This window comes from Manis pentadactyla, chromosome 17, assembly GCF_030020395.1.
Source record: "Manis pentadactyla isolate mManPen7 chromosome 17, mManPen7.hap1, whole genome shotgun sequence".
NCBI lineage: Eukaryota > Metazoa > Chordata > Mammalia > Pholidota > Manidae > Manis > Manis pentadactyla.
The window spans coordinates 6,356,025-6,383,670 of NC_080035.1; the positions used below are offsets into that span (position 1 = coordinate 6,356,025).

The window sequence follows — 27,646 nt, forward strand, 5'->3', positions numbered from 1 at the left end:
GTCTGATTGCTGTGGCTAGGACCTCCAGTACTATGTTACATAACAGTGGACAGTGTGGGCATCCCTGTCTAGTTCCCGATCTCAGAGGAAATGCTTTCAGCTTCTCGCTGTTCAATATAATGTTGGCTGTGGGTTTATCATAGATGGCCTTTATTATGTTGAGGTACTTGCCCTCTATTCCCATTTTGCTGAGAGTTTTTATCATGAATGGATGTTGAACTTTGTCAAATGCTTTTTCAGCATCTATGGAGATGATCATGTGGTTTTTGTCTTTCTTTTTGTTGATGTGGTGGATGATGTTGATGGACTTTCAAATGTTGTACCATCTTTGCATCCCTGGGATGAATCCCACTCGGTCATGGTGTATGATCCTTTTGATGTATTTTTGAATTCTCTTTGCTGATATTTTGTTGAGTATTTTTGCATCTACGTTCATCAGGGATATTGGTCTGTAGTTTTCTTTTTTGGTGGGGTCTTTGCCTGGTTTTGGTATTAGGGTGATGTTAGCTTCATAGAATGAGTTTGGGAGTATCCCCTCCTCCTCTATTTTTTGGAAAACTTTAAGGAGAATGGGTATTATGTCTTCCTGTATGTCTGATAAAATTCCAAGGTAAATCCATCTGGCCCAGAGGTTTTGTTCTTTGGTAGTTTTTTGATTACCGCTTCAATTTCGTCGCTGGTAGTTGGTCTGTCTAGATTTTCTGTTTCTTTCTGGGTCAATCGTGGAACGTTGTATTTTTCTAGGAAGTTGTCCATTTCTCCTAGGTTTCCCAGCTTGTTAGCATATAGGTTTTCATAGTATTCTCTTATAATTCTTTGTATTTCTGTGGGGTCCGTCATGATTTTTCCTTTCTTGTTTCTGATACTGTTGATTTGTGTTGACTCTCTTTTCTTCTTAATAAGTCTGGCTAGAGGCTTATCTATTTTGTTTATTTTCTCAAAGAACCAGCTCTTGGTTTCATTGATTTTTGCTATTGTTTTATTCTTCTCAATTTTATTTATTTCTTCTCTGATCTTTATTATGTCCCTCCTTCTGCTGACCTTAGGCCTCATCTGTTCTTCTTTTTCCAATTTTGATAATTGTGACATTAGACCATTCATTTGGGATTGCTCTTCCTTTTTTAAATATGTTTGGATTGCTATATACTTTCCTCTTAAGACTGCTTTTGCTGTGTCCCACAGAAGTTGGGGCTTAGTGTTGTTGTTGTCATTTGTTTCCATATATTGCTGGATCTCCATTTTGATTTGGTCATTGATCCATTGATTATTTAGGAGCGTGTTGTTAAGCCTCCATGTGTTTCTGAGCCTCTTTGCTTTCTTTGTACAGTTTATTTCTAGTTTTATGCCTTTGTGGTCTGAAAAGTTGGTTGGTAGGATTTCAGTCTTTTGGAATTTTCTGAGGCTCTTTTTGTGGCCTAGTATGTGGTCTATTCTGGAGAATGTTCCATGTGCACTTGAGAAGAATGTATATCCCGCTGCTTTTGGATGTAGAGTTCTATAGATGTTTATTAGGTCCATCTGCTCTACTGTGTTGTTCAGTGCTTCCGTGTCCTTACTTATTTTCTGCCCAGTGGATCTATCCTTTGGGGTGAGTGGTGTGTTGAAGTCTCCTAGAATGAATGCATTGCAGTCTATATCCCCCTTTAGTCCTGTTAGTATTTGTTTCACCTATCCTTGGGCTCCTGTGTTGGGTGCATATATATTTAGAATGGTTGTATCCTCTTGTTTGACTGAGCCCTTTATCATTATGTAGTGTCCTTCTTTATCTCTTGTTACTTTCTTTGTTTTGAAGTCTATTTTGTCTGATATTAGTACTGCAACCCCTGCTTTCTTCTCACTGTTGTTTGCTTGAAATATGTTTTTCCATCCCTTGACTTTTAGTCTGTACATGTCTTTGGGTTTGAGGTGAGTTTCTTGTAAGCAGCATATAGATGGGTCTTGCTTTTTTATCCATTCTGTTACTCTGTGTCTTTTGATTGGTGCATTAAGTCCATTTACATTTAGGGTGACTATTGAGAGATATGTACTTATTGCCATTGCAGGCCTTAAATTCGTGGTTACCGAAGGTTCAAGGTTAGCCTCTTTAGTACCTTACTGCCTAACTTAGCTCGCTTATTGAGCTGTTATATACACTGTCTGGAGATTCTTTTCTTCTCTCCCTTCTTGTTCCTCCTCCTCGATTCTTCATATGTTGGGTGTTTTGTGCTGTGCTCTTTCTAGGAGTGCTCCCATCTAGAGCAGTCCCTGTAAGATGTTCTGTAGAGGTGGTTTGTGGGAAGCAAATTCCCTCAGCTTTTGTTTGTCTGGGAATTGTTTAATCCCACCATCATATTTGAATGATAGTCGTGCTGGATACAGTATCCTTGGTTCAAGGCCCTTCTGTTTCATTGTATTAAGTATATCATGCCATTCTCTTCTGGCCTGTAGGGTTTCTGTTGAGAAGTCTGACGTTAGCCTGATGGGTTTCCCTTTATAGGTGACCTTTTTCTCTCTAGCTGCCCTTAACACTCTTTCCTTGTCCTTGATCTTTGCCATTTTAATTATTATGTGTCTTGGTGTTGCCCTTCTTGGATCCTTTCTGTTGGGGGTTCTGTGTATTTCTGTGGTCTGTTCGATTACTTCCTCCCCCAGTGTGGGGAAGTTTTCAGCAATTATTTCTTCTAAGATACTTTCCATCTCTTTTCCTCTCTCTTCTTCTTCTGGGACCCCTATAATACGGATATTGTTCCTTTTGGATTGGTCACACAGTTCTCTTAATATTGTTTCATTCCTGGAGATCCTTTTGTCTCTCTCTATGTCAGCTTCTATGCGTTCCTGTTCTCTGATTTCAATTCCATCAATGGCCTCTTGCATTCTATCCATTCTGCTTATAAACCCTTCCAGAGTTTGTTTCATTTCTGCGATCTCCTTTCTGGCATCTGTGATCTCCTTCCGGACTTCATCCCATTTCTCTTGCGTATTTCTCTGCATCTCTGTCAGCATGTTTATGATTCTTATTTTGAATTCTTTTTCAGGGAGACTGGTTAGGTCTGTCTCCTTCTCTGGTGTTGTCTCTGTGATCTTTGTCTGCCTGTAGCTTTGCCTTTTCATGGTGATAGGAATAGTCTGCAGAGCTGGGACGAGTGACGGCTGGAAGGACTTCCTTTCTTGTTGGTCTGTGGCCCTCCTCTCCTGGGAGAACAGCGGCCTCTAGTGGCTTGTGCTGCGCAGCTGCGCGCAGACAGGGTTTCTGCTTCCTGCCCCGCTGCTATGGAGTTAATCTCCGCTGTTGCTGTGGGCGTGGCCTGGCTCGGGCAGCTACTCCAAAATGGTGGAGTCGCGTTGGAGCAGGAGCGGCTGGGAGGCTATTTATCTCGTAAGGGGCCTCCCTGCTCCCTGCAGCCCAGGGGTTAGGGTGCCCAGAGATTCCCGGATTCCCTACCTCTGGATTAAGTGTCCCACCCTGCCTCTTTAAGACTTCCAAAAAGCACCCTCCAAAACAAAACATGGACCACCAAAAAAAAAAAAAAAAAGTTTTTTTAATTAACAAAAAAATGTTTTTTTAATTAAAAAAAAAAAAAGGTGGCCGCTCGTTTGTCTTTATTCTCCGGTGCCAGCCTCAGGCCTCTGCTCACCGGTCTTGCTGCCCTGTTTCCCTAGTATTGGGGTCCCTATCCCTTTAAGACTTCCAAAAAGCGCTCGCCAAAACAAAACAGCAAAAAAGCAAAAAAAAAAATGGTCGCGCGCTTTTCTTATGTCCTCTGTCGCCCAGCCTCCAGTGCCTGCTCACTGTTCTTGCTGCCCTGTTTTCCCAGTATCGAGGGCCCTGCACTCTGGCCCGGATGGCTGGGGCTGGGTGTTCGGCAGCCCTGGGCTCCGTCTCCCTCCCGCTCTGCCTGCTCTTCTCCCGCCGGGAGCTGGGGGGAGGGGCGCTCGGCTCCCGCGGGGCCGGGGCTTGTATCTCACCCCCTTCGTGAGGCGCTGGGTTCTCTCAGGTGGGGATGTGGTCTGGATATTGTCCTCCTGTGTCCTCTGGTCTTTATTCTAGGAAGGGTTGTCTTTGTTATATTTTCATAGATACATGTTGTTTTGGGAGGAGATTTCTGCTGCTCTACTCACGCCGCCATCTTCCGCCCCTTCCTCCCTCTCTTTCTTCACAGGGAAAAATAGGTGACCTCAGAAGAGAATGTTCCCAAATGCAAATCCAACTCACAGAGAGGTACCACTTCACACCCAGCAAGATGGCTATAATACCAAAGACAATAATAAATGTTGGTGAGGGTATGGAGAGATTGGAACCCTCATAAATTGCTTGTGGAAATGAGAAATTCAGACCTATTTAGCAGACTGTCTTGCAAATGGGTTTCAGCCCATGGCAAGTTCACTATGGATTCAGTGTGACCAAAGAAATGACAGTAAAACGTTCTTGGGGTGAAAGGGTTATACCCAACTTTATTTCCACAGTGGCAAGTCAATCACTAAAATCCATCTACTCAGAGCGAGTCTGCACTGCATGCAGCAAGTCTCTGCCTCTAGGCCTTTCTGCCCGCACAGCTATCCTCTGGGCCTCGGTCCTTGGCACTGCAACCACTCCAGCCTCTGCTCTGTTCTCCTGCAGGCTTGCAGCCATGCCACCGTGTCGCCCAGAGCACTGGGTTTAGCTTTTTATATAGAGTCAATAGCAATGCATTGCCCACACGTGTGTAGTGAGCTAGCCGACCAGGGCCACGTGAGAATCTTGGCCACAGGAACTTTCATTTTATCCACACCATCATTAGTGGGGAGGGAGAAAGAAAAGAAAAAGAAGAAAGATGACTGCCTTCTCATCAGGTGGCTGACGCTTCCCAGTTCTGGTGTTTTCATAGCATGCAAACCACCCATCAGAGTACAGGCCACACTGTGGTGCACATCTGTTTATGTGTCTAGACTCCCGAACCCCATGTAAATTCTCCTGGGGATGGGGTTGTGATGTTGGCTCTGTGTACTGTTTGCCTAAAGGGCAGTCAGTAAATATTTGTTGAATGAGTATACTATGGTCCTGTACATACATTGCTGGAGTTTTAGTTTGGCTTTACGCCATTGCAGGATGGAGTTGATACTTTTTCATATATTGGAGACAAGTACATGAAATCAGTTTAGGGATTCCACATAGGAAAAGTTCATGATATTGTAAACAAAGTTGAACATAGACCCCTCCATTCCAGCCCTAGCTTCATTAGAAAAACAGGATGAAGTATTGTGTCCTGTTCATTTCTTTAACCTGTTAACCCATGTATTTTTATGTGGTCTATTTTTCAAAGCCTGTATGTTTGGTGCCACAAAGAACAAAACTGTACAAGAAAATTATCTCTTTTTATTTATTTATATTTTGGTATCATTTATGTACAAATACATGAGCAACATTATGGTTACTAGACCCTCAATTATCAAGTCCCCACCACATACCCCATTACAGTCACTGTCCATCGGCATAGTAAGATACTATAGAATTACTACTTGTCTTTTCTGTGTTATACTGCCTTCACTGTGTCCCCCCTCCTACATTATGTGTGCTAATCATAATGCCCCTTTTTCCCCTTTATCCTGCCCTTCCCACCCATCCTCCCCAGTCCCTTTCCCTTTGGTAACTATTAGTCCATTCCTGGGTTCTGTGAGTTTTTGTTACTTCAGTTTTTTCTTTGTTCTTATACTCCACAGATGAGTGAAATCATATGATACTTGTCTTTCTCTACCTGGTTTATTTCACTGAGCATAATACCCTCTGTCTCCATCCATGTTGTTGCAAATGGTAGGATTTGTTTTCTTCTTATGGCTGAATAATACTCCATTCTGTTTATGTACCACTTCTTTATCCATTCATATACTGATGGACACTTAGGTTGCTTCCATTTCTTGGCTATTGTAAATAGTGTTGTGATAAACATAGGGGTGCACATGTCTTTTCCAAACTGGGCTCCTGCATTCTTAGGGTAAATTCCTAGGAGTGTAATTCCTGAGTCAAATGGTATTTCCATTTTTAGTTTCTTGAGGAACCTCCATACTGCTTCCCACAAAGGCTGAACTAATTTACATTCCCAACAGCAGTGTAGGAGGGTTCCCCTTTCTCCACATACTCGTCAACATTTGTTGTTGTCTTTTGGATGTTGGCCATCCTAACAGGTGTGAGGTGATATCTCATTGTGGTTTTAATTTTCATTTCTCTGATTATTAGCAGTGTGGAGCAACTTTTCATGTTTCTGTTGGCCATCTGAATTTCTTCTTTGGAGAAGTGTCTGTTCAGCTCCTCTGCCCATTTTTTAATTAGCTTATTTGCTTTTTGCGGAGGTACATGAGCTCTTTATATAATTTGGATGTCAACCCCTTATCAGATATGTCATTTATGAATATATTCTCCTATACTGTAAGATGTCTTTTTGTTCTAGTGATAGTGTCCTTTGCTGTACAGAAGCTTTTTAGTTTGATATGGTCCCACTTGTTCATTTTTGCTTTTGTTTCCCTTGCCCGGGGAGATATGTTCATGAAGAAGTTGTTCATGTTTATGTCCAAGAGATTTTTGCCTATGTTTTTTTCTAAGATTTTTATGGTTTCATGACTTACATTCAGGTCTTTGATCCATTTCGAATTTACTTTTGTGTATGGGGTTAGACAGTAATCCAGTTTCATTCTCTTAGATGTTGCTGTCCAGTTTTGCCAACACCAGCTGTTAGGCTGTCATTTCCCCATTGTATGTCCATGGCTCCTTTATCTTATATTAATTGACTGTATGTGCTTGGGTTTATATCTGTGCTCTCTAGTCTGTTCCATTGGTTTATGGGTCTGTTCCTGTGCCAGTGTCAAATTGTCTTGATTACTGTGGCTTTGTAGTAGAGTTTAAAGTCAGTGAAGGTGATTGCCCCCGTTTTATTCTTCCTTCTCAGGATTGCTTTGGCTATTTGGCATATTTTGTTGTTCCATGTAAATTTTAGAACTATTTGCTCTAGTTTGTTGAAGAATGCTGTTGGTATTTTGATAGGGATTGCATTGAATCTGTAGATTGCTTTCCGCAGGATGGCCAGTTTAACAATATTAATTCTTCATATCCATGAGCACGAATGTGTTTCCATTTATTGGTATCTTCTTTAATTTCTCTCATGACTGTCTTGTAGTTTTCAGAGCAAAGGTCTTTCACTTCCTTGGTTAGGTTTATTCCTAGGTATGTTATTCTTTTTGATGCCATTGTGAGTGGAATTGTTTTCCTGGATTCTCTTTCTGCTAGTTCATTGTTAGTGTATAGGAATGCAACAGATATCTGTGTATTAATTTTGTATCCCACAACTTTGCTAAATTCAAATTACATCTAGTAGTTTTGGAGTGGTTTCTTAGGGTTTTTATGTACAATATTATGTAATCTGCGAACAGGGACAGTTTGACTTCTTCCTTACCAATCTGGATGACTTTAATTTCTTTGTGTTGTCTGGTTGCCGTGGCTAGGACCTCCAGTACTATGTTGAATAAAAGTGGGGAGAGTGGGCATCCTTGTCTTGTTCCTGATATTAAAGGAAAAGCTTTCATCTTCTCGGTGTTATGTATAATGTTGACTGTGGGTTTGTCATATATGGCCTTTATTATGTTGTGGTACTTGCTCTCTATACCCATTTTGTTGAGAGTTTTTATCATGAATGGATGTTGAATTTTTTCGAGTACTTTTTCATTATCTATGGAGATAATCATGTGGTTTTTGTCCTTCTTATTGTTGATGTGGTGGATGATGTTGATGGATTTTCGAATGTTGTACTGTTCTTGCATTCCTGGGATGAATCCCACTTGATCATGGTGGATGATCTCTTTGATGTATGTTTGAATTTGGTTTGCTAATATTTTGTTGAGTATTTTTGCGTCTATGTTCGTCAGGGATATTGGGCTGTAATTTTCGTTTTTTGTGGAATATTTGCCTGGTTTTGGTATTAGAGTGATGTTGGCCTCGTAGAATGAGTTTGGGAGTATTCCCTTCTCTTCTACTTTTTGAAAAACTTTAAGGAGAATGGGTATTAGGTCTTCACTAAATGTTTGATAAAATTCAGCAGTGAAACCATGTGGTCCAGGGTATTTTTTCTTAGGTAGTTTTTTGATTACCAATTAAATTTCCTTGCTGGTAATTGGTTTATTCAGATTTTGTGTTTCTTCCTGGGTCAGCCTTGAAAGGTTGTTTGTATTTTTCTAGAAAGTTGTCCATTTCTTCTAGGTTATCCAGTTTGTTAGCATATAATTTTTCATAGTATTCTCTAATAATTCTTTGTATTTCTGTGATGTCCATAGTGATTTTTCCTTTCTCATTTCTGATTCTGTTTATGTGTATAGACTCTTTTTTTCTTGATAAGTCTGGGTAGGAGTTTATCTGTTTTGTTTACTTTCTCAAAGAACCAGCTCCAGCTTTCATTGATTCTATTGTTTTATTCTTCTTGATTTTGTTTATTTCTGCTCTAATCTTTATTATGTCCCTCCATCTACTGACTTTGGGCCTCCTTTGTTCTTCCTTTTGTAGTTCCATTATGTGTGAGTTTAGACTTTTCATTTGGGATTGTTCTTTCCTGAGGTAGACCTGTGTTGCTATATACTTCTCTCTTAGCACAGCCTTTGCTACATCCCACAGAATTTGCAGTGTTGAATTGTTGTCATTTGTCTCCATGTATTGCTTGATCACTGTTTTTATTTGGTCATTGATCCATTGATTATTTAGGAGCGTGTTAGTAAGCCTCCATGTGTTTGTGGGCTTTTTTGCTTCTTTGTGTAATTTATTTCTAGTTGTATACCTTTGTGATCTGAGAAGCTGGTTGGTACAATTTCAATCTTTTTGAATTTAGCAAGATTCGTTTTGTGGCCTAGTATGTGATCTATTCTTGAAAATGTTCCATGTGCATTTGAGAAGAATGTGTATCCTGTTGCTTTTGGATGGAGTATTCTGTAGATGTCTGTTAGGTCAATCTGTTCTAATACATTGTTCAGTGCCTCTGTCTCTACTTATTTTCTGTCTGGTTGATCTGTCCTTTGGAGTGAGTGAAGTGTTGAAGTCTCCTAGAATGAATGCATTGCATTCTATTTCTCCTTTTAATTCTGTTAGTTCTTGTTTCACATATGTAGGTGCTTATGTGTTGGTTACATAGATATTTGTAATGGTTATATCTTCTTGTTGGATTGACCCCCATTATGTAATGTCCATCTTTGTCTCTTGTGACTTTCTTTGTTTTTATGTCTCTTTTTTTCTGACACAAGTACTGTAATTACTGCTTTTTTCTGTCTATTAGTTGCATGAAATATCTTTTTCCATCCCTTCACTTTTAGTCTATGTATGTCTTTGGGTTTGAAGTGAATCTCTTGTAGGCAGAATATAGTTGAGTATTGTTTTTTTATCCATTCAGTGACTCTGTGTCTTTTGATTAGTACATTGAAACAGTTTGCATTTAGGGTGATTATCAATAGGTATGTACTTATTGCCATTGCAGGCTTTAGAATCATGGTTACCAAAGGTTCAAGGGTAACTTCCTTACTATCTAAGAGTCTAACTTAACTCTCTTAGTACACTAGTACAAACACAATCTAAAGGTTCTTTTTTTTTCCTCCTCCATTCTTTATATATTAGGTATCATATTCTGTACTTTGTTTATTCCTTTACTGACTTTTGGGGTAGTTGATTTAATTTTATATTTGCTTAGTAATTCACTGTTCTGCTTTCTTTACTATGGTTTTACTACCTGTGGTGACAGCTATTTAGCATTAGGAACACTTGCATCTGTAGCAGTCCCTCAAAATATACTGGAGAGATGGTTTGTGGGAGGCAAATTCTCTCAGCTTTTGCTTATCTGAAAATTGTTTAATCCCTCCTTCAAATTTAAATGATAATCTTGCTGGGTAGGGTATTCTTGGTTCCAGGCCCTTCTGCTTCATTGCATTAAATACACCATGCTACTCCCTTCTGGCCTGTAAGGTTTCTGCTGAGAAGTCTGATGATAGCCTGATGGGTTTTCCTTTGTATGTGATCTTTTTCTCTCTCTTGCTCCTTTTAATAGTCTGTCCTTATCCTTGATCTTTGCCATTTTAATTCTTATATGTCTTGGTGTTATCTTCTTTGGTTCCCTTGTGTTGGGAGATCTCTGTACCTCCATGGCCTGAGAGACTATCTCCTTCCCCATATTGGGGAGGTTTTCAGCTTTACTTCCTCAAAGACACTTTCTATCCTTTTTTCTCTCTCTTCTTCTGGTATCCCTATAATATGAATATTCTTCCATTTGGATTGTCACACAGTTCTCTCAATATTCTTTCATTCCTAGAGATCCTTTTTTTCTCTCTGTTCCTCAGCTTCTTTGTATTCCTCTTCTCTAATTTCTATTTCATTTATTGTCTCCTCCACCATATCTAATCTGCTTTTAAAACCCTACACTATATTACATAATAATTGAATCTCCATCCTAAATAGGTTCCTGAGATCTTGAATTTTTTCTCTAACTTCAGGACCATGTTTATGATTTTTATTTTGAAATCTCTTTTAGGAAGATAGATTAGTTCAGTCTCTCTCAGTCCTTTTTCTGGTGTTTGTGACATCTTGCTTTGAACCAGCTTCCTTTGACATTTCATATTTATGTGTGGCCCCCTGTAGTGCTCAGAAGCTCTACTGTCTGGAGCTGCTCAGCCCCTGGAGCGATGTTGGGGGTTGCGTGGGAGCATTGCTGGTGCCTGGGGGGAGGAAAGAGCTGTTTCCTGCTTCCCGGCTGCTGTCCCTGTCTCCACTGCCTGAACCGTTGAGCTGAACACACAGTCGCAAGCATCTATGCTTTGCATTGGTAGCTGCTGTAGTCTGGGTTTCCTTATGGTTGGCCTGACGCCAGCACAGGGGTTGTGGGTTTGCGAGCCAGGTGCAGGCTGACCCGGCACAGCAGGGTGCATATCACAGTGGGGGACCTTGGAGCTGCTTAGCAAGTCAGGGGGATGGAGTGGCTGAAGATCCTGAAAGTTCCCAACCTGCTGGGCATAGTGTACCTGGACAGTTTTTTCTACCTGTCCTTTCTCCTGAGCAGTAAGCTCTGTGCAATCCTTGCCCCTTTAGCAGCCCTCTCACTGTTAGGAAGTCTCTTAGACTGTCCTCCCAGAGCAGCCAGATGTGGATCCTTTTTTTCCACAAGCAGCTGGAATCTCAAGTCTCTCCAGGTATTCAGCCTGTCTTAGCTTTCCAACCCCACTATTCATGAGAACACCGTGCAATGTAGGTTCATGCTCCCAGAGCAGATCTCCAGGGCTAGGTGTTCAGCAGTCTCTCCCGGTTCCGTTTCTCTTCCTCCTGCCAGTGTGCTGGAGAGGGAGAAGGCCTTGGGTCCTGCTGGGTCATGGCTTTCATGTTACCCTGTTCCATGAGGTCTGTTCTTTTCTCCAGATGTATGCAGTCTGGTGCAGCCTGCTTTCCTGTTGTTCTTTCAGGATTAGTTGTATTAATTATATTTTCATATTGTATGTGGTTTTAGGAGGAGGTGTCTGTCTCACCTCTCATGCTGCCATCTTTAATCAAGGTATGATTGATTGTGTGGTTTTTATCCTTCTTCTGATGTGGTGTATAATGATTGACTTACAAATATTCTGCCATCATGCATCCCTAGAAAAAATCCCACTTGGTCATGATGGATGATCATTTTGATGTGTTTTTGATAGGTTTGTTAATATTTTGTTGAGGATTTTTGCTTTTGTGTTCATCGGGGATAATTGTGTATAATTTTCTCTCTTTGTTGTCTTTATCTGGTTTTGGTATTAGAGTGATGCTGGTCTCATGGAATTTGGAAGTATTCCCTCCTCTTCTACTTTTTGTAATACTTTGAGAAATATGGCTATTTGTTCTTTAAATATTTGGTAGAATCAGCTGTGAAGCCTTCTGGATCTGGAATTTGTGTGGGAGTTTTTTGATTACCAGTTTGATTTCATTGCTAGAAATTGGTCTGTTCATTTTCTGTTACTTCTTGGGTCATCTTGGAAGACTGTACTTTTCTATGAATTTGTCCATTTCTTCTAAGTTGTCCCACTTATATGCATATAATTTTCCTTGTATTCTCTAATTATGTATTTTTGTGGTATCCATTGTGACTATTCCTTCTTCATTTCTGATTTTGATTATTTGTGTGTCCTCTCTCCTTTTTTCTTGATAAATCTAGGTAGGGTTTTATCTATTTTATCTTCTCAATAAACCAGCTCTTGATTTCATTGATCTTTTCTATTGTTTTATTCTTCTCTATTTTATTTATTTCTGCTCTGATCTTTATTATGTCTATCCTTCTACTAACTTTGGCTTTCATTTGTTCTTCTTTTTCTCATTTCTTCAAATGTGCATTTAGGCTGTTTTTTGGGGGGGACAGTTCGTGTTTCTTGAGGTGGCCCTGTATTGCTATCAACTTCCGTTTTAAAACCACTTTTGTGGCATCCCACAAATTTTGAACTGTGGTATTTTTGTTTTCATTTGTCTCCATGTATTGCTTGATTTCTATTTTAATTTAGTCATTGTTCCACTGATTATTTAGAAGCATGTTGTTTAGCCTTCATGTGTTTCTGGCTTTTTTACTTTCTTTGTGTAAATTTCTAGTTTCATACCATTGTGGTCTAAGAAGCTACTTGATACAATTTGTGTTTTAAAATTTATTGAGGCTCTTTTTGTGGCCTAGTATGTGATGTGTTCTGGAGAACATTCCATGTACACTTGAGAAAAATGTGTATCCTTCTATTTTGGTTGGTGTGTTTTGTAAATATCTGTTAAGTCCATCTGCCCTAATGTATTGTTCAGTGCCTCTGTTTCCTTATTTATTGTCTGTCTGGTTGATCTATTAATGTGAATTGTGTATTAAAGTCTCCTAAAATGAAAGTGTTACAATCTATTTCCCCTCTTTAATTCTATTAGTATTTGTTTTACCCATTTAGGTGTTCCTATGTTGGGTGCATAGGTATTTATAATGGTTATATCCTATTGTTGGACTGATCCTTTTATCAATATATAATGTCGTCTTACTTTGTTTGAGGTCTGTTGTGTCTGATACAAGTACTGCTACTCCTGCCTTTGTCTCCATATTATTTGCATGAAATATCTTTTTCTGTCTGTTCGCTTTCAGTCTGTGTACGTCTTTAAGTATGAAATGAGTCTCTTGTAGGTAGCATAGAGACAGGTCTTGATTCTTGATCATTCTGCCATCCTGTGTCTTTAGATTGTTGCATTCAGTCCACTTACATTTCAGGTAGTTATTGATAGGTGTGTACTTATTTCCATTTTGTTAATTTATTGTTTTCTGGTTGTTTTGTAGATCCTTTTTATCCTTTCTTCCTCTCTTATTCTCCTCTGTTGTTTTTTGATAGATTTTCTTTAGTGCTGTGATTCGATTTCTTGTTTTTTAAATTTTTTGTGTACACAGTCTAAAAGTACTACTCTTTTCTTCTTCCTCCTCCATCCCTTATGTATTAGATGTCATAATCAGCATTTTTTGTGTATCCCTTGAGTGATGTGTATATAGTTGGTTTTACTACTTGTTTTTTTAACTCCATACTTGCTTGGTAAGTATTAGTCTGCTATCTTTAATGTGGGTTTATTTTCACTGATGAAAAATATTTAGGGTTAAGAACATTTCCATCTACACAAGTTCATTTAATATATCCTGTAAGGTTGGTCTAGTGGTGGTGAATTCTTTTAACTTTCATTAATCTGTGAAAGTTTTAATCTCTCCTTCAATTCTGAATGATAACCTTATTGGGTAGAGGGTTCTTGTTTGAAGATCCTTCTGTTTCAGTACATTAAATATTTCATGCCCTCTCCTTTCTGGCCTGTAAGGTTTCTGCTGAGAAATCTGCTGATATCCTGATGGGGTTGCCCTTATAAGTAATCTTTTTTTCTCTCTCCATCTATTTACAGTATCCTCTCCTTATTCTTAATCTTTGTCATTTTAATTATTATATTTCTTGGTGTTGTTTTATTTGCAGCAATCTTTATTCATTCCATCCATTGTATTTTTCAATTCAGTTACTGTATATTCTTCAGCTCTGAGTCGCTTTTTTTTCAGTTCTTCTGTCTGTTGAAATCCTCCCTGAGATCAATACTTTTCCACAAATCAGTGAACATATTTATGACTGTTACTTTGAAATCTTTATCAAGAAGATTGGTGAACTCCATTTCATTTAGCTCTCTTTCTGGTGTCTTTATCCTGTATTTTTGTTTGAAATATATTCCTCTGGCTCCTCATTTTGTCAGGGTTTCTGTGTTTCTTCCTTTATATTAGATGGATCTGGTGTGCTTCCTAGTCCAAAGAGTAATGGCTTTATGAGAAGGACATCCTCTGGTGCCCAGAATCTCACAATTCTTTACTCGCCAGTGCCTGTTTGTCCTTTGCAGTAGAGCCCCAGTGCTGATGGTGGGCTATAGGCGGGCCGCCTTTCTGTCTGTCTGCCGGCAGTGGTCTATCTCAGTCCACTGGAGATGGCAGTTTGCCTCAGCTGGCCCTTTGCTAGCATGACTTCTGCTGGGATTGTTGTAATCAGGGCTGCCCTCTGTCTGCCCTGCAGTGATGGCAGTACTACTGGGCTAACTGGGCAGGGAGGATGCTGTGGCAGCATGTGCAGGCATGTGGCAGCATGGTGGCCAGGTGGGCAATATGGGGCTGGGCTGCCTGCGAGGAGGAAGGAGCACTGGACCTGGCTTTCACAGGCGCCTTCCCATTTAGGCTGAGATATGTCCAGAAAAGCTGTGAAAGCCTCCCTGTGCCTACCAGGTAGCTGCCAGGTAGTAAAATCTGACGTTGCTGAGCTGACAGGCAGGCAGGTGTGCAGGGAACTGCCTCAGGGCTGAGCTTCCAGTGAGGGAAATGGAGTGTTTGGGGCTCTTGCGAGTGCCCTGTAGGGCCATGGGAGGGCTGGGGAAGTGCCATCCACCTGCTCTTTCTGTGAAGAGAGCTCCATCCAACTCTTCCCTCTCTGGCACCCTTCCCACTGCTGGAAAATCTTTCAAACTGCCATCTCCGTGTTGGGGCTCAGTGGAACTCGTGGAGCTTGCCTGTCCTCCACAAGCAGCAGGAGTCTCTGCCTTCCAGAGTGCTCCAGCTGTGCCTGGTGTCCAGCTCTGCTAATCACCAAAGCCCAGTGCATTGTGGGCTTGTGTTCCCAGAGCAGATTTCCAGGGCTGTGTGTACAGAGTTCTTTACTGCTTATCCCCTCCCTGCTCCTTTGTCTCCCTCACACTTGTGGGCTGGGATGGGGGAAGGGCTAGGGTCCTGATCGAACTATGGCTCTGCCACTTTACCCTTCCCTGTGTGGACTTCTCTTCTTCCCCAGGGGTGGGTGGTCTGTCCTGCAGTCTTCAGGTCCTTTTCAGGGTTAGCTGTATTTGCTGTAGTTTCTTCCTTGGAGTGTGTGTGGGAGGAGGTTTCTGCCTTGCCTTCCTACTCTGCCATCTTTCCCCTTCCCAACTTTATATATTTAATTTTAAACTAATAATTCATTTTACAGACTTGTCTGAAATAGTTTACCACCCTAGTTTAAGAATTTAAGGCAATAATACCACTTAAAACTTTAAACATCTTAGGGAGTAAACATAATTTGAACAATAATCTTGTGTTTTCAAATTTTTTTTATCTTTTGACCACAGAATATTTGTTATAGAAATTTGGAATATATTTAAATAATACAAATAAAGATAAAATCACCTCTGATTTCTCCAGAGAAATCTATTTTGGTGTGTATGAATCCTTTTTTCTGTAATATTTTATTTGAAAAAATTGTAATCATATAACGTATTATTTTATAGCATAGCTAAACCTTATAGGGTACATTTGTTTCTTGTGGGGTGTTCTGTTTGTTTTAGTTTTTTTTTTTAACTTGGGAATAAGTGCATAATTTAGCTTTTTCTTAACATCTTCCCTCAGGATACCTCATTTGAGGGATGTATAGTAATAAGGGAAGGAAAAGCATTGGGTTACCTTCCTTAAGATACTTAATCACTTTGAATACTCACCAAAGTATGTGCCTATGCAGGATGGTCTAGGTTGAGCAGGCAATTTGAAGATTCTTCCCTATTAGCAGTGTCTCCTCAGTATGTTAATAGAATAAGTTCACATATTATTATTTTAAGCATCTGAATTTGTTTTGCAACCTGTGGAGAGGTGATTTAAATGAAATGTTGAACTATATTTATATTTATATTCCTTTAAAGTGAAATTCATACAATTAGAAAAAACTGTTTATACTTCTACTTCATGTTTAAGCAAATTTAGATATCATAAGACATCAAAACTGTCCTAACAGCTCTCTTCTTGTGATAGATCTTTATATTTCTGAGTCATTTTCAGCCACAGCGTTCTTAAGTCTGATGTAGATTTCATGACAGATTAAATGCTTATTTTTGGTGATTCCACCTGCTTTAGCTGTTTGGATTAGTAGTATATACATTTTATAATTTTGTGATAGAGGGTCAAATACTAAGTCTATGAAGTTGATAGAATACCTTAATATGATTTTCTTTGTACTAGCAAAGGTGCAAATGCCTCCAGGAAAATGGAGTAATTAAACATCACACTACAATAATCTAATTATTACATGATGGTGGTAATCTTGAGTTAATTTAAAAATTTTGGTGGTATTTACATTGTGCTGCCTTGGTAAAGATATGCCCACATATGCCACATGCCCAAGTTCAGGACTCAGATCTGTTCTGTCCAGCATATAGCACATCATGAGTTTTAATCCCTCCACAAAACCTTGAGAGAATCTTTTTTGAATCTGAGGATATCCTGTTAATGTTACCAGCTGCCCAAGTTGAGCAGAGTCAAATGAACACATATTTTGTGTGCCTTAGCAGTCTATAGCCCAAGGATTCACCTTGTGCTCACACTCTTTTGAACTCCCTGAGGATAAAAGGTCCCAGTTGGTTTCCAGGGTCTGCTTCCCAGTGGTTTAACCAGACAAATCTAGACAGGGGGACTTTGGAGTACATATTTTTCTTGGAAGTACTTTTTGAGTTTGAAGCATTTCAAAAACAGATGCTGTTGTACATTTATGAGGCAAGATAAAGTCAGAAGGAAGTAATGTTGAGGAAGTTTACCCATTGAAGGGCCAAGGCCAATGTGAGTCTGGGTTTAATCCTAACTATGTTGCTCTGTGACTTTGGAAAGTCATTTCACCTCCAAGCCTCCTTCCACATCTAAGAACAGATCATGATCTCTTCCTTACAAGAGTATTGTGAAGATTAAATGAAATGATGTATGTGAAGCTGCCTAACACAGTGTCTACAGCACAGTAGGTCTTTGATCATTGTTAGTTTCTTTGTGCTCTTTATTTGCTCACTGGATTGTGTTGCTGAGTAATTACTTGCATGATCAACATTAGTGCCCTTGTTCTTGTGCATTCAGAAATCTCCCATAGCTTCTTCATTACACCTTGAATATAAAATTATAGAATTTGACAGAACAGATTTCTGGGAAACCAAGGCTCAGAAAGGTATGTGGTATATCACACTGATGGATTAAAAGCAAACTTCAGACTAAAACACAGTTCTTAATACTCAGTCCTTTCCACCATGCCAGTAGGTGATGCTTTCTTGTTTTTATGGTGGGTATGGACATGTTATATGATCTGTTTTTATATTGACTCTTAAATTACAGGTCTGGAGAAATATCTTGTAAAATAAAGCTTCAAGTAATTGAGCAATGTGTAAATTCAGTTCATACACTAAGCCATCATTATGAAAGTTAGTTTGATTTTTCAGTAGATTACCAAACCATTGAGGCACAGTTGCCTATAACTGTTTAGTGACTTCAGAATAATTGTGCTGCTGTCAGGAAATTGTGTGATTTTGAATGGTAATATCTATTTGTGTTGTAATTTTAAATGTGATAAATCTTATCTTTTTGGTTAATTCTTTTTTCCTGTTTATTTAAAACTTAATTCTGTATTGCATACAATATTAAATTTTGAGCTAACTGATATGGTTCATATTCTAGGGAAATATGGTTCTGGATTTTCTTGGAATTCATCTACCTGTCTACAGACATTTACACTGTTTCAGTTGTGACTCCTTTCTCTGTAAGAAGCACAAGGCAGACCATTTGGGAGGGGTCTCTTTTTGGTTACTTCAAAAAGCATTTAAGACAGTCTTCTTACCATATAAAGAGCACCTATAAATAAAGAACAGAGGAAAGAAAAACAGTCCAGTGGAAAAAACAGGGGCTTTATGTAAAAGGATAAACTCACCTCCTAAACTCTTGAGACCAGGGGGAGAGGAGTGTACACCCTGACTCTGGACTGCATGGCTACAGGTCTTGACTCTGGCGCTTACTAGTTTGAGCAAATTCTTAAAATCTCTTTGTCTCTATTTCCTTGTCTATGAAGTGAGGATTAAATGAATTGATAAGTGCAAAATACTTAGAACAGTGCTTGGCACACAGATGGTCAAGAAGCATCAGTTCTTACTATTGCTATCATTTTGATTATTTTTTAAAATGATGCCCAGCCTCACTCATCATAAGAGAAATTTAAGTTTAAACAAAACCAAGACACCATGATGATACACTGTGGTGTATATCAGTAATATATGTAACAATTATTGCAGTATTGTTCCTGTTAGAAAAAGACTCGAATTGAGTTAAATGTCTCTCAGAGAAACAGGCCAGTTGTTAAATCAATGTAATAGAATGCTGTACGGTACCACTGAAATGAAGTCTGCCTCTACTAATATAGACTGATTTTTCCAAGATTTGTGGTTAAATAAGGGAAAAAAGGCTTTGACATACATATAATGCTTATGTAAGTATACATTTATCTCTGGAAAGAAAAACAACTGTTAACTGATAATGCTGGCTGTCTTTGGGAAGGAGGGGGTCAGGGGTGATGGTAGGGAGGCTTACTTTCCTATACCCCCTTGTACCATATGAAACAAAAATTCTTTAACATGTTTATATATTGGTTTTTATCCTCCCCCGAGATCCTTAACCTCTTCCCACCAACACACACACACACTATGCAAGCACACTTCAGAATGTTCGAATGTTATTCCAGGAGTCTGGCTGTGCAGTGATAGGAAATAGGCTGTCTTGATGGCGTTTAGGCCCATTAAATATTTGGTGTGATGCTGGGGGCATAGTGGGCACCTGATCCTTGTCATCCAAGTTGGTGCTTATGGGGAAAGTCTCTGGATGGTGGAAGCTGAGGCCTTGGCTAAGTATGCCCAAGCCTCAAGGCTGTCTCTATACAGGTTCTGTCAAAGGTGGTGGAGCCAGAAGGACCTTGGTCTCAAGCTTGCCTCTCTTGGCTATTTTTAGAGGTCTAAGGAAGAGGGTGAGTAGGAAGGAACTTCAGGAGTTCCATCCCTCCTTAGGAAACCCTGGTTGTGTCAACTGTTTAGTTCTATTTCCATTTCCAGAGATGAGAGCCAGGAAACTTACTGGGCACAATGGAGCTTTGTGTTTATACAGTCCCTTGAATTTCTAGAAATACTTTTTAGCCCTAGAAGAGTGGAGCCATGACCAGGATTCTTTGTGTAAGACTCCTTAAACAGATCAGGTTTAGAGTTTTTTGGAAATTTATACCTATCTCTGCTTTTCATAGGGTACTGTTTAAGCTAACTTACTCTCATTATATGATTATCAGCTCTAACACCAAAATTAGGGTAAAATTGTCTTGCCTTTGTTCATATGATAACTTCTCAATGTGAAATGGAAAACAATTTGTATGTATATAGAAAATGTCATATACATAAGAATCAGAATATTTTTTCTTTTATGATTTCATCCAGCAAATCTTAGGATAGTGCTTCTTAAATTCTTAATACTTTTGCCGCTCTAGACTATCTGAGGGGTGTCCTATTCCTATAATTAAACAGAGGCTCAGTGTGGCAGAGATTTTTTTTGTAAGGGGTAGTGGTCTTTCAGTGTTAGGGGTGGTAGCAGGAGATTGGTGAGGTAGTGGTAATGATTCTGATTTTTAGCTCACACACACACACACACAGTCTGTCTTTCTCTCCCACTTACTCCCTCTCCTTCCCCTCCATACATCCCTGTCTCCTAGTTGAGAATTAAGTGTCTTAGACAAACTAGTACCTTTAACTTTATCTCAGTACCTGAAGATAAAACACCTGGTGAGAGACCCTGGTTTCATCCAGTTAGCATGTCTTCTCTCCACTCTCTGCTGTCTGGTTGTGTATAAGCATATGCGTAACAGAGAAGCACAGGCTTACAAGCAGGCAAGACAAACAATTGGTTCCAGCAAGTTGTTCCTTCTATTACAGGAAAAGGCTCAGATCTGAAGGTAGAGGAATGATTGGACGTGTTGCTGGGGAAAGTGAGCTTTCCATTTAACCAAAGGTAGGTAGTTTATTCTGGAATTAATTTTTGTTTCCTTTCATTAATATATCGCCTTTCTTTTAGATAAGTGGTTATTTATTTGTCTTGGAATCCTTTTTGTTTGTTACAGCAGAGATGTTGGCTTATTAATAAGAATTACTTGAAGCCAGAGTCATGGTGGATGTAGGGAAGTGGCCAATCTTCACTCTGCTCTCACCTCAAGAAATTGCATGTATTCGAAAAGCCTGTGTCTTTGGTACCTCTGCCAATGAAGCGCTCTATGTCACTAACAGTGATGAGGTAAGCATCTCCTAAGACCCGGAGGGTGCTTTCAGGCAGTGAGATTTAAAGTGTACATTTTGAAGATTGAGAAAAGGTTGCAGCCAGCATGATTGTCCCAAAATGTAAATTTAATCCTATTAATCTCTGTTTTGAAATACTTCAGTGGAAGATGCATTCTACTTTTCCTGGCACTTTATCCCTTTTGGCAGGCCTTACCTTTCCTTCAGGCTTATCTCTCCTACTGCTTTCCCAGATGTGTCTAGCCTGGCCCACCTCCTAGTCTTCTGAAAAGGTGGGGATAAAGAGAATCTCAAATTCAAGAAGACTGTACGTTTGATATAATTTTTCTCTTTTTTCAGTTTCTTGATTTAATATCTTACTATTCCCTACTACTCTTTGAATTTTATAGGATAGCGAGCTATTGTAAAACTTAGGTAATATCAGCAGGGGTTGAATTTTTCTTATTAACCTGATTAGTCTCTTCCTACCTGCTGAGATGTCAAACTGAATTTGAGTGTGTCTTATTTTCAGAGCAGAAAAGTGAGACTTTGTGTAACACTGGTCAAGCAACTCAGAAAAAAACTGTTTTCTAGGTCTTTGTATTTGGACTGAACTATAGTAACTGTCTAGGAACTGGAGATAACCAGAGTATACTGGTACCCAAAAAGTTGGAAGCCTTGTGTGGAAAGAAGATTAAAAGCCTTAGTTATGGGAGTGGACCACATGTTCTTCTCAGCACTGAAGGTAAAGAGGGAACAAAGCCAGTTTATGGGAAATCGAGCCAGTTAATTCTAAGCTAAGGGGAGGTAGGGCTGCATCAAATAATTAATTTCAAGTGGTTTGTTCCTTACTTTCTGAGGGGAAGTAAACACAGCTGGTAAAAGTTAAAAACCTCAGGCTAACTCTGAAACAGCTGTAGCGTGACCTACAAATTAAGCAGACTTGGGACGTTCAGGTTACTGACGTGAAGCAGTGGAAGGTTGGGTGGAGCAAGCAGAGTGGTCCTTCAGCCTGATTGCTCAGTGGGTTTGTGGTAGCAAAGCAGCTTCCAGGTTTTACTTGATACATTTTTACAACCACAGGTAATGATGGTTTTCCTTTCTTTGTGTCGTTCCTAAATCTGAAATTTAAGAAATCTTCATTTATTCCCTGGCATTCATGTGGGTGCCATGTGGAAAGAAAGTGGGATAGATTGTTCTCCTTTTTCTCACTGCCTCCCCAAGGTCACTGGGGAAGGACACTATACATCCTTCCTTGGCAATTTATCTGTACTGTGGGCAACCAGAACTCTGAAAATGTTGTATATGACCTAAGCTCTTTCCCTTATATTTTAGGCACATTAGCTGTTGCTGTCTTCCTAGCACATGTCCTAGGTTCTGTGTTGGGTAATCCTATATGGTTGCATTTGGGACACAGTATTCATCTCTGCCTTTCTGTCTCCAGACTGGGGAGCCACAGCCCCCTTGGTTGTTGCGAGAGGTGTTAGTATTGAGCTTTTTTTTTCTTGTATCATTAATATACAATTACATGGGCAACAATGTGGTTACTAGATTTCCCCCATTATCAAGTCCCTACCACATACCCCATTACAGTCACTGTCCATCAGCGTAGTAAGATGCTATAGAGTCACTACTTGTCTTCTCTGTGCTATACTGCTTTCCCCGTGCCCCCCCACCCCCCACTACATTATGTGTGCTAATCGTAATGCCCCTTATTCCCCTTCTCCCTCCCTTCCCACTCAACCCCCCGAGTCCCTTTCCCTTTGGCAACTATTAGTCCATTCTTGGTTCTGTGAGTCTGCTGCTGCTTTGTTCCTTTGGTTTTTTTCTTTGTTCTTATGCTCCACAGATGAGTGAAATCATTTGATACTTGTCTTTCTCCGCCTGGTTTATTTCACTGAAAATAATACCCTCTAGCTCCATCCATGTTGTTGCAAATGGTAGGATTTGTTTTCTTCTTATGGCTGAATAATATTCCATTGTGTATATGTATCACCTCTTCTTTATCCATTCATCTACTGATGGACACTTAGGTTGCTTCCATTTCTTGGCTATTGTAAATAGTGCTGCGATAAACATAGGGGTGCGGGGTGCATATGCCTTTTTAAGACTGTGAAACTGCATTCTTAGTGTAAATTCCTAGGAGTGGAATTCCTGGGTCAAATTGTATTTCTATTTTGAGTTTTTTGAGGAGCTTCCATACTGCTTTCCACAATGGTTGAACTAATTTACATTCCCACCAGCAGTGTAGGAGGGTTCCCCTTTCCCTGGATCCTCGCCAGCATTTGTTGTTCTTAGTCTTTTTGATATTGGCCATCCTAACTGGTGTGAGGTGATATCTCATTGTGGTTTTAATTTGCATTTCCCTGATAATTAGCGACGTGGAGCATCTTTTTATATGCCTGTTGGCCATCTGAATTTCTTCTTTGGAGAATTGTGTGTTCATATCCTCCGCCCATTTTCTAATAGGGTTATTTGCTTTCTGGGTGTTGAGGCATATGTTTTCTTTATATATTTTTGTTGTTAACCCCTTGTCAGATATGTCATTTACAAATATACTCTCCCATACTGTAGGATATCTTTTTGTTCTATTGATGATGTCCTTTGCTGTATAGAAGCTTTTCAGCTTGACATAGTCCCACTTGTTCATTTTTGCTTTTGTTTCCCTTGCCAGAGAGATATGTTCATGAAGAAGTTGCTCATGTTTATGTCCAACAGATTTTTGCCTATGTTTTTTCTAAGAGTTTCATGGTTTCATGACTTACATTCAGGTCTTTGATCCATTTTGAGTTTACTTTTGTGTATGGGATGAGACAGTGATCCAGTTTCATTCTCTTAGATGTAGTTGTCCAGTTTTGCCAACACCAGCTGTAACCATTGTATATCCATGTCTCCTTTATCGTATATTAATTGACCTTATATGTTTGGGTTAATATCTGGCTATTCTGTTCCACTGGTCTGTGGGTCTCTTCTTGTGCCAGTACCAAATTGTCTTGATTACTGTGGCTTTGTAGTAGAGCTTGAAGTTGGGAAGCAAAATCCCCCCTGCTTTATTCTTCTTTCTCAGGATTGCTTTGGCCATTCAGGGTCTTTTGTGGTTCCATATGAATTTTAGTAATCCACTTCGAGTTTATGTTTGTGTATGGGGTTATACAATAATCCAGTTTCATTCTCTTGCATTTGGCTGTCCAGTTTTGCCAACACCAGTTGTTGAAGAGGCTGTCATTTCCCCATTGTATATCCTTGGCTCCTTTATCATATATTAATTGACTGTATATGCTTGGGTTTATTATATCTGGGCTCTCTAGTCTGTTCCATTGGTCTATGGGTCTGTTCTTGTGCCAGTACCAAATTGTCTTGATTACTGTGGCTTTGTAGTAGAGCTTGAAGTCAGGGTACATAATTGCCCCCCTTTTATTCTTCCTTCTCAGGATTGCTTTGGCTATTCAGGGTCTTTTGTGGTTCCATATGAATTTTAGAACTATTTGCTCTAGTCTGTTGAATAATGCTGTTGGTGTTTTGATAGGGATTGCATTGAATCTGTAGATTGCTTTAGGCAGGATGGCCATTTTGACAATATTAATTCTTCCTATCCATGAGCACAGGATGTGCTTCCATTTATTGATGTCCTCTTTAATTTCTCTCATGAGTGTTTTATAGTTTTCATAGTATATATCTTTCAGTTCCTTGGTTAAGTTTATTCCTAGGTATTTTATTCTTCTTGATGCAATTGTGAACAGAATTGTTTTCCTTGTTTCTCTTTCTTCTAGTTCCTCATTAGTGTATAGGAATGCAACAGATATCTGTATATTAATTTTGTATCCTGCAACTTTGCTGAATTCAGATATAAGATCTAGTTTGTTTTTGAGTCTTCTCTAGGGTTTTTTTATGTACAGTGTCATGTCATCTGCAAACAGGAACAGTTTGACTTCTTCCTTGTCAGTCTGGATGCCTTTTATTTCTTCGTGTTGTCTGATAGCTGTGGCTAGGACCTCCAGAACTGTGTTGAATTAAAGTGGGGAGAGTGGGCATCCTTGTCTTGTTCCAATCTTAAAGGAAAAGCTTTCAGCTTCTCGCTGTTAAGTATAATGTTGGCTGTGGGTTTGTCATAAAAGTATTGAGCTTTTTAACTGCTTGTAAGTAATACCTGCATCCACTCCAGAGTGTCTGCATCTTTCTCAAGCTGTGAGATCCAGATCTGAGCATGATTGTCTAGTGACAGTATAGGTGATGTTGAACAGAATGATTATCTCATGCCCATGCTGTGTGATCCTGTCTCTTCGTGTCACAGCTATTATTTTACTGACTGGTTCAAATGTCATCTGGTGTGACCTAGTGATTTCATTTTTTCCCAACACATACCATTTTAACACATAACACTTTTAGTAATTGATTTCTGACTGTAAAAGTCAGAGGCAGTTTTTTTTTAGAGCAAACATACTTAAACATACATATTCATATTTTTTATTTTCTTCAAAGTGGTAGTGTTAGGAAATTATAATTCTTCTTTTGGTATTATATTTTCAGAGTCCAGATCTTAGAGTTTTAACACCTGGAGTGTTATGATTAAGGTATAAATAAACAAAGCATAAAAATACAAGTATAAATAACTGATTTTCTTGTAGGAATATTTTCTTTTTGCATTTTATTCAGCTATAATACATTGTACACAGTATAGGATATGGATTAAACATGCTATACTGTCCCGTCCAGCGGGACCTAGTTATTTGTGGAGACGAAGGGGATCTGACCTGGAAGAAAATGGGGGCGAGAGAAGAGCGAAGGCAAGACAGTATTCTGATCAAGCCTTCAAATTTTATTGTAAGACGGGGGTAGATATACACCAGTGTTCAGGGGCAGAGTGGGCCATAGGATACTTGTAAGCAGGGGATTGGCTGCATAGCAGGGATGGCGCAGCGAGTTACATTCTGATTGGTATATGATAATGGGGAAGGAGGGGGAGAAGAGTATCTCTTGGCGCGCGCGGGCTTTCTTGTTGGCGCGCGCGGGCTCGCAGCTAATCTCCAGGAAGTGAAGCAGGAACCTCATGAACTGTGGCCATCTTGTTGTCTTTGTGTGGCTCCCAACATCTCCTCCCTTTCTATTTATTTCAGAAAGGTGGGCCTTAATCGAGTGAGGGAATAGAGGCCTGGCTCCTCCAGCAGGGTAACATTTCGCAAATGCTCTCGGTATCTTTTAGGGAGGAGAGGCAGAGCTGAAAGCCAAATTGATCTTAATATATCAAGGCTTTATGTACATATGGATACCAACCTCTATGCAAGCCAGGCGTATTCTCAGGGAGGACCAGAGAGGTTCTAGGAAGAACCCTCCCTTGCGGTACTTTGTCTCGCACTCATCTCGATGCCCATACCCTCACAGTTAGGGGTATGCTTGGTTCTGGCCGACCAGCATATGGGCCACATTAATTACGGTGCCAGAATCGATGGTACCATGGTTGAGGCGCCTGTAAAGTTGAGAACTGGAGGCCGGGAGCATTGGTTGGTTCGGTGTCGGATCCTTCATCACAGGCTGTAAGTCTGTGATAATGAACAGCAACTGCTGGCTTGACGAGCTGGTCAACCTGCTCTCGAATAAAGGCTGTTAGTTTTCTTAAAGCCCAAGGGCCAAAAGACACTAAAAGGAGGAGTCCTGCTAAGGGTCCAAGGATGGTGGGGATCAGAGTTGTGAGCCATGGGGACTTAGTGAACCAGGACTCAAAGGGGCCTTGGCTAGCTTCTCGCTCTCTCTTCCTCTGGTCTAGCCTTTCTCTAAGCTTGGACATTGAATCTCTTATTATTCCGGAGTGGTCTGCATAAAAACAGCATTCTTCTCTTAAAGCTGCACACAGTCCTCCATCTTTTAGGAGCAGTAGATCTAGCCCCCGTCTATTCTGCAAGACGACCTCAGAAAGGGAAGTCAGAGATTCTTCAAGTTTGGTAATAGATTGTTCTATGGTTTTTAGATCGTCGTCAATGGCGGTTCTCAGCCCTTCATAGTTTTGGTTCCCCTGGATGATGGCAGCTGTCCCTGTTCCTACTCCTGCTGCAATTCCTACTCCCACTAATGTGGCTAGGGTCAACGAGACTAATTCTCTCTTGTACCTATTTTTAGGGTCGAACTCAGTGACAAATGAGGGATCATCATGATATATAAGTCTCGGCACTAACTGAACCATAACACAGAAATCATGGGAGGAATTGAAAACAGAGGTGGAAACACACGGTGTTAGTCCAGTGTTACAAGCCCACCATCCTTGACGGGGAGGGACTAGATATCTGTTTTCACTCGAGGTAACTATGGGTATGGTGTGATTACACAGACTCTTATGGGTTGAGGGAATTGTTCCTAAACATGTAGCTTTCCCAGTTACTTCAGTCAGGGTTAACTTTTGCGTGCCCCAGCCACAGGCTTCGTGGCTGGTCGTATTGTTAAAATTGCCCAACAATCCTAGTCCTTCATAGTAAGGAGGTGAAGAGGAAAAGCATAACCAACAGGATTTGGTAGAATTTGGGTTGGTGGTATTTAGAACTCGGAAAGCTCCTTCAAGGAGGTTGAGAAGGCGCTGTCCGGTGCTAGGAAGGAAGGTGGGTCGGTTAAGAGCGGAGGCGAAGGAAGGGGTGGCAGCGTCTGCAGGTGGGGCTAGGGTTGGCGCGGGTGGGGCTGGGAGACGCGGCTGGTCTCGCAAGACAGTGTTGGGCCCTACTGGGACAGCCGGAAGAGGCTCTACTATAAGCTTGATCGTAAGCAAGACTCCATCGTCATAACGTTCTTTGTACAGTCTTAGTCCCCATGTGGCCCCTGTTTGCCAAAGGGGACTCTTTTTCCCATGATCGGTGAACTGGACACGCAACGGGTGACACCATGTCTTGCACGTGTCATCGTTGCCCCAATTTGGGTTCCCTTGGTTTTTTGTTTTTGAGTGGGTGTAATTAGCGGTGACCTTAATAAGGTCCCATGAGGAGGAGGGCTGCCAGTAGGTGTCACCTGAGGTCTCACAACCCCAGCTTGCACAGAAAAAGTCCGCTTTTCCTCCACACTTATAGCCAAGGGCTTGGCTGCGATGGTAGCCAG

The 27,646-nt window shown here is 40.2% G+C and overlaps 1 protein-coding gene across 14 annotated transcripts in view; it reads left to right on the top strand.

The window, feature by feature from the left end:
- Positions 1–27,646, top strand: part of RCBTB1 (RCC1 and BTB domain containing protein 1) — a 103,888-nt gene that overhangs the window by 7,099 nt on the left and 69,143 nt on the right. For 8 of the 14 annotated variants that reach the window (XR_005034040.2, XR_005034041.2, XM_036932563.2 and 5 more), the window contains 3 exons: positions 20,240–20,315; positions 20,425–20,594; positions 21,170–21,320. The exons of 1 other annotated variant lie outside the window; for it this stretch is intronic. Coding sequence is in view for 9 of the 13 variants with exons in the window: in XM_036932563.2 (XP_036788458.1) it covers positions 20,469–20,594; positions 21,170–21,320 (277 nt within the window). In the remaining 4 variants the exon portion in view is untranslated. Of the gene's footprint in view, positions 1–20,239; positions 20,316–20,424; positions 20,595–21,169; positions 21,321–27,646 lie in introns of those variants that run through there. 5 more of the 14 variants (XM_036932559.2, XM_057494568.1, XM_036932560.2 and 2 more) reach the window with 3 other exon arrangements.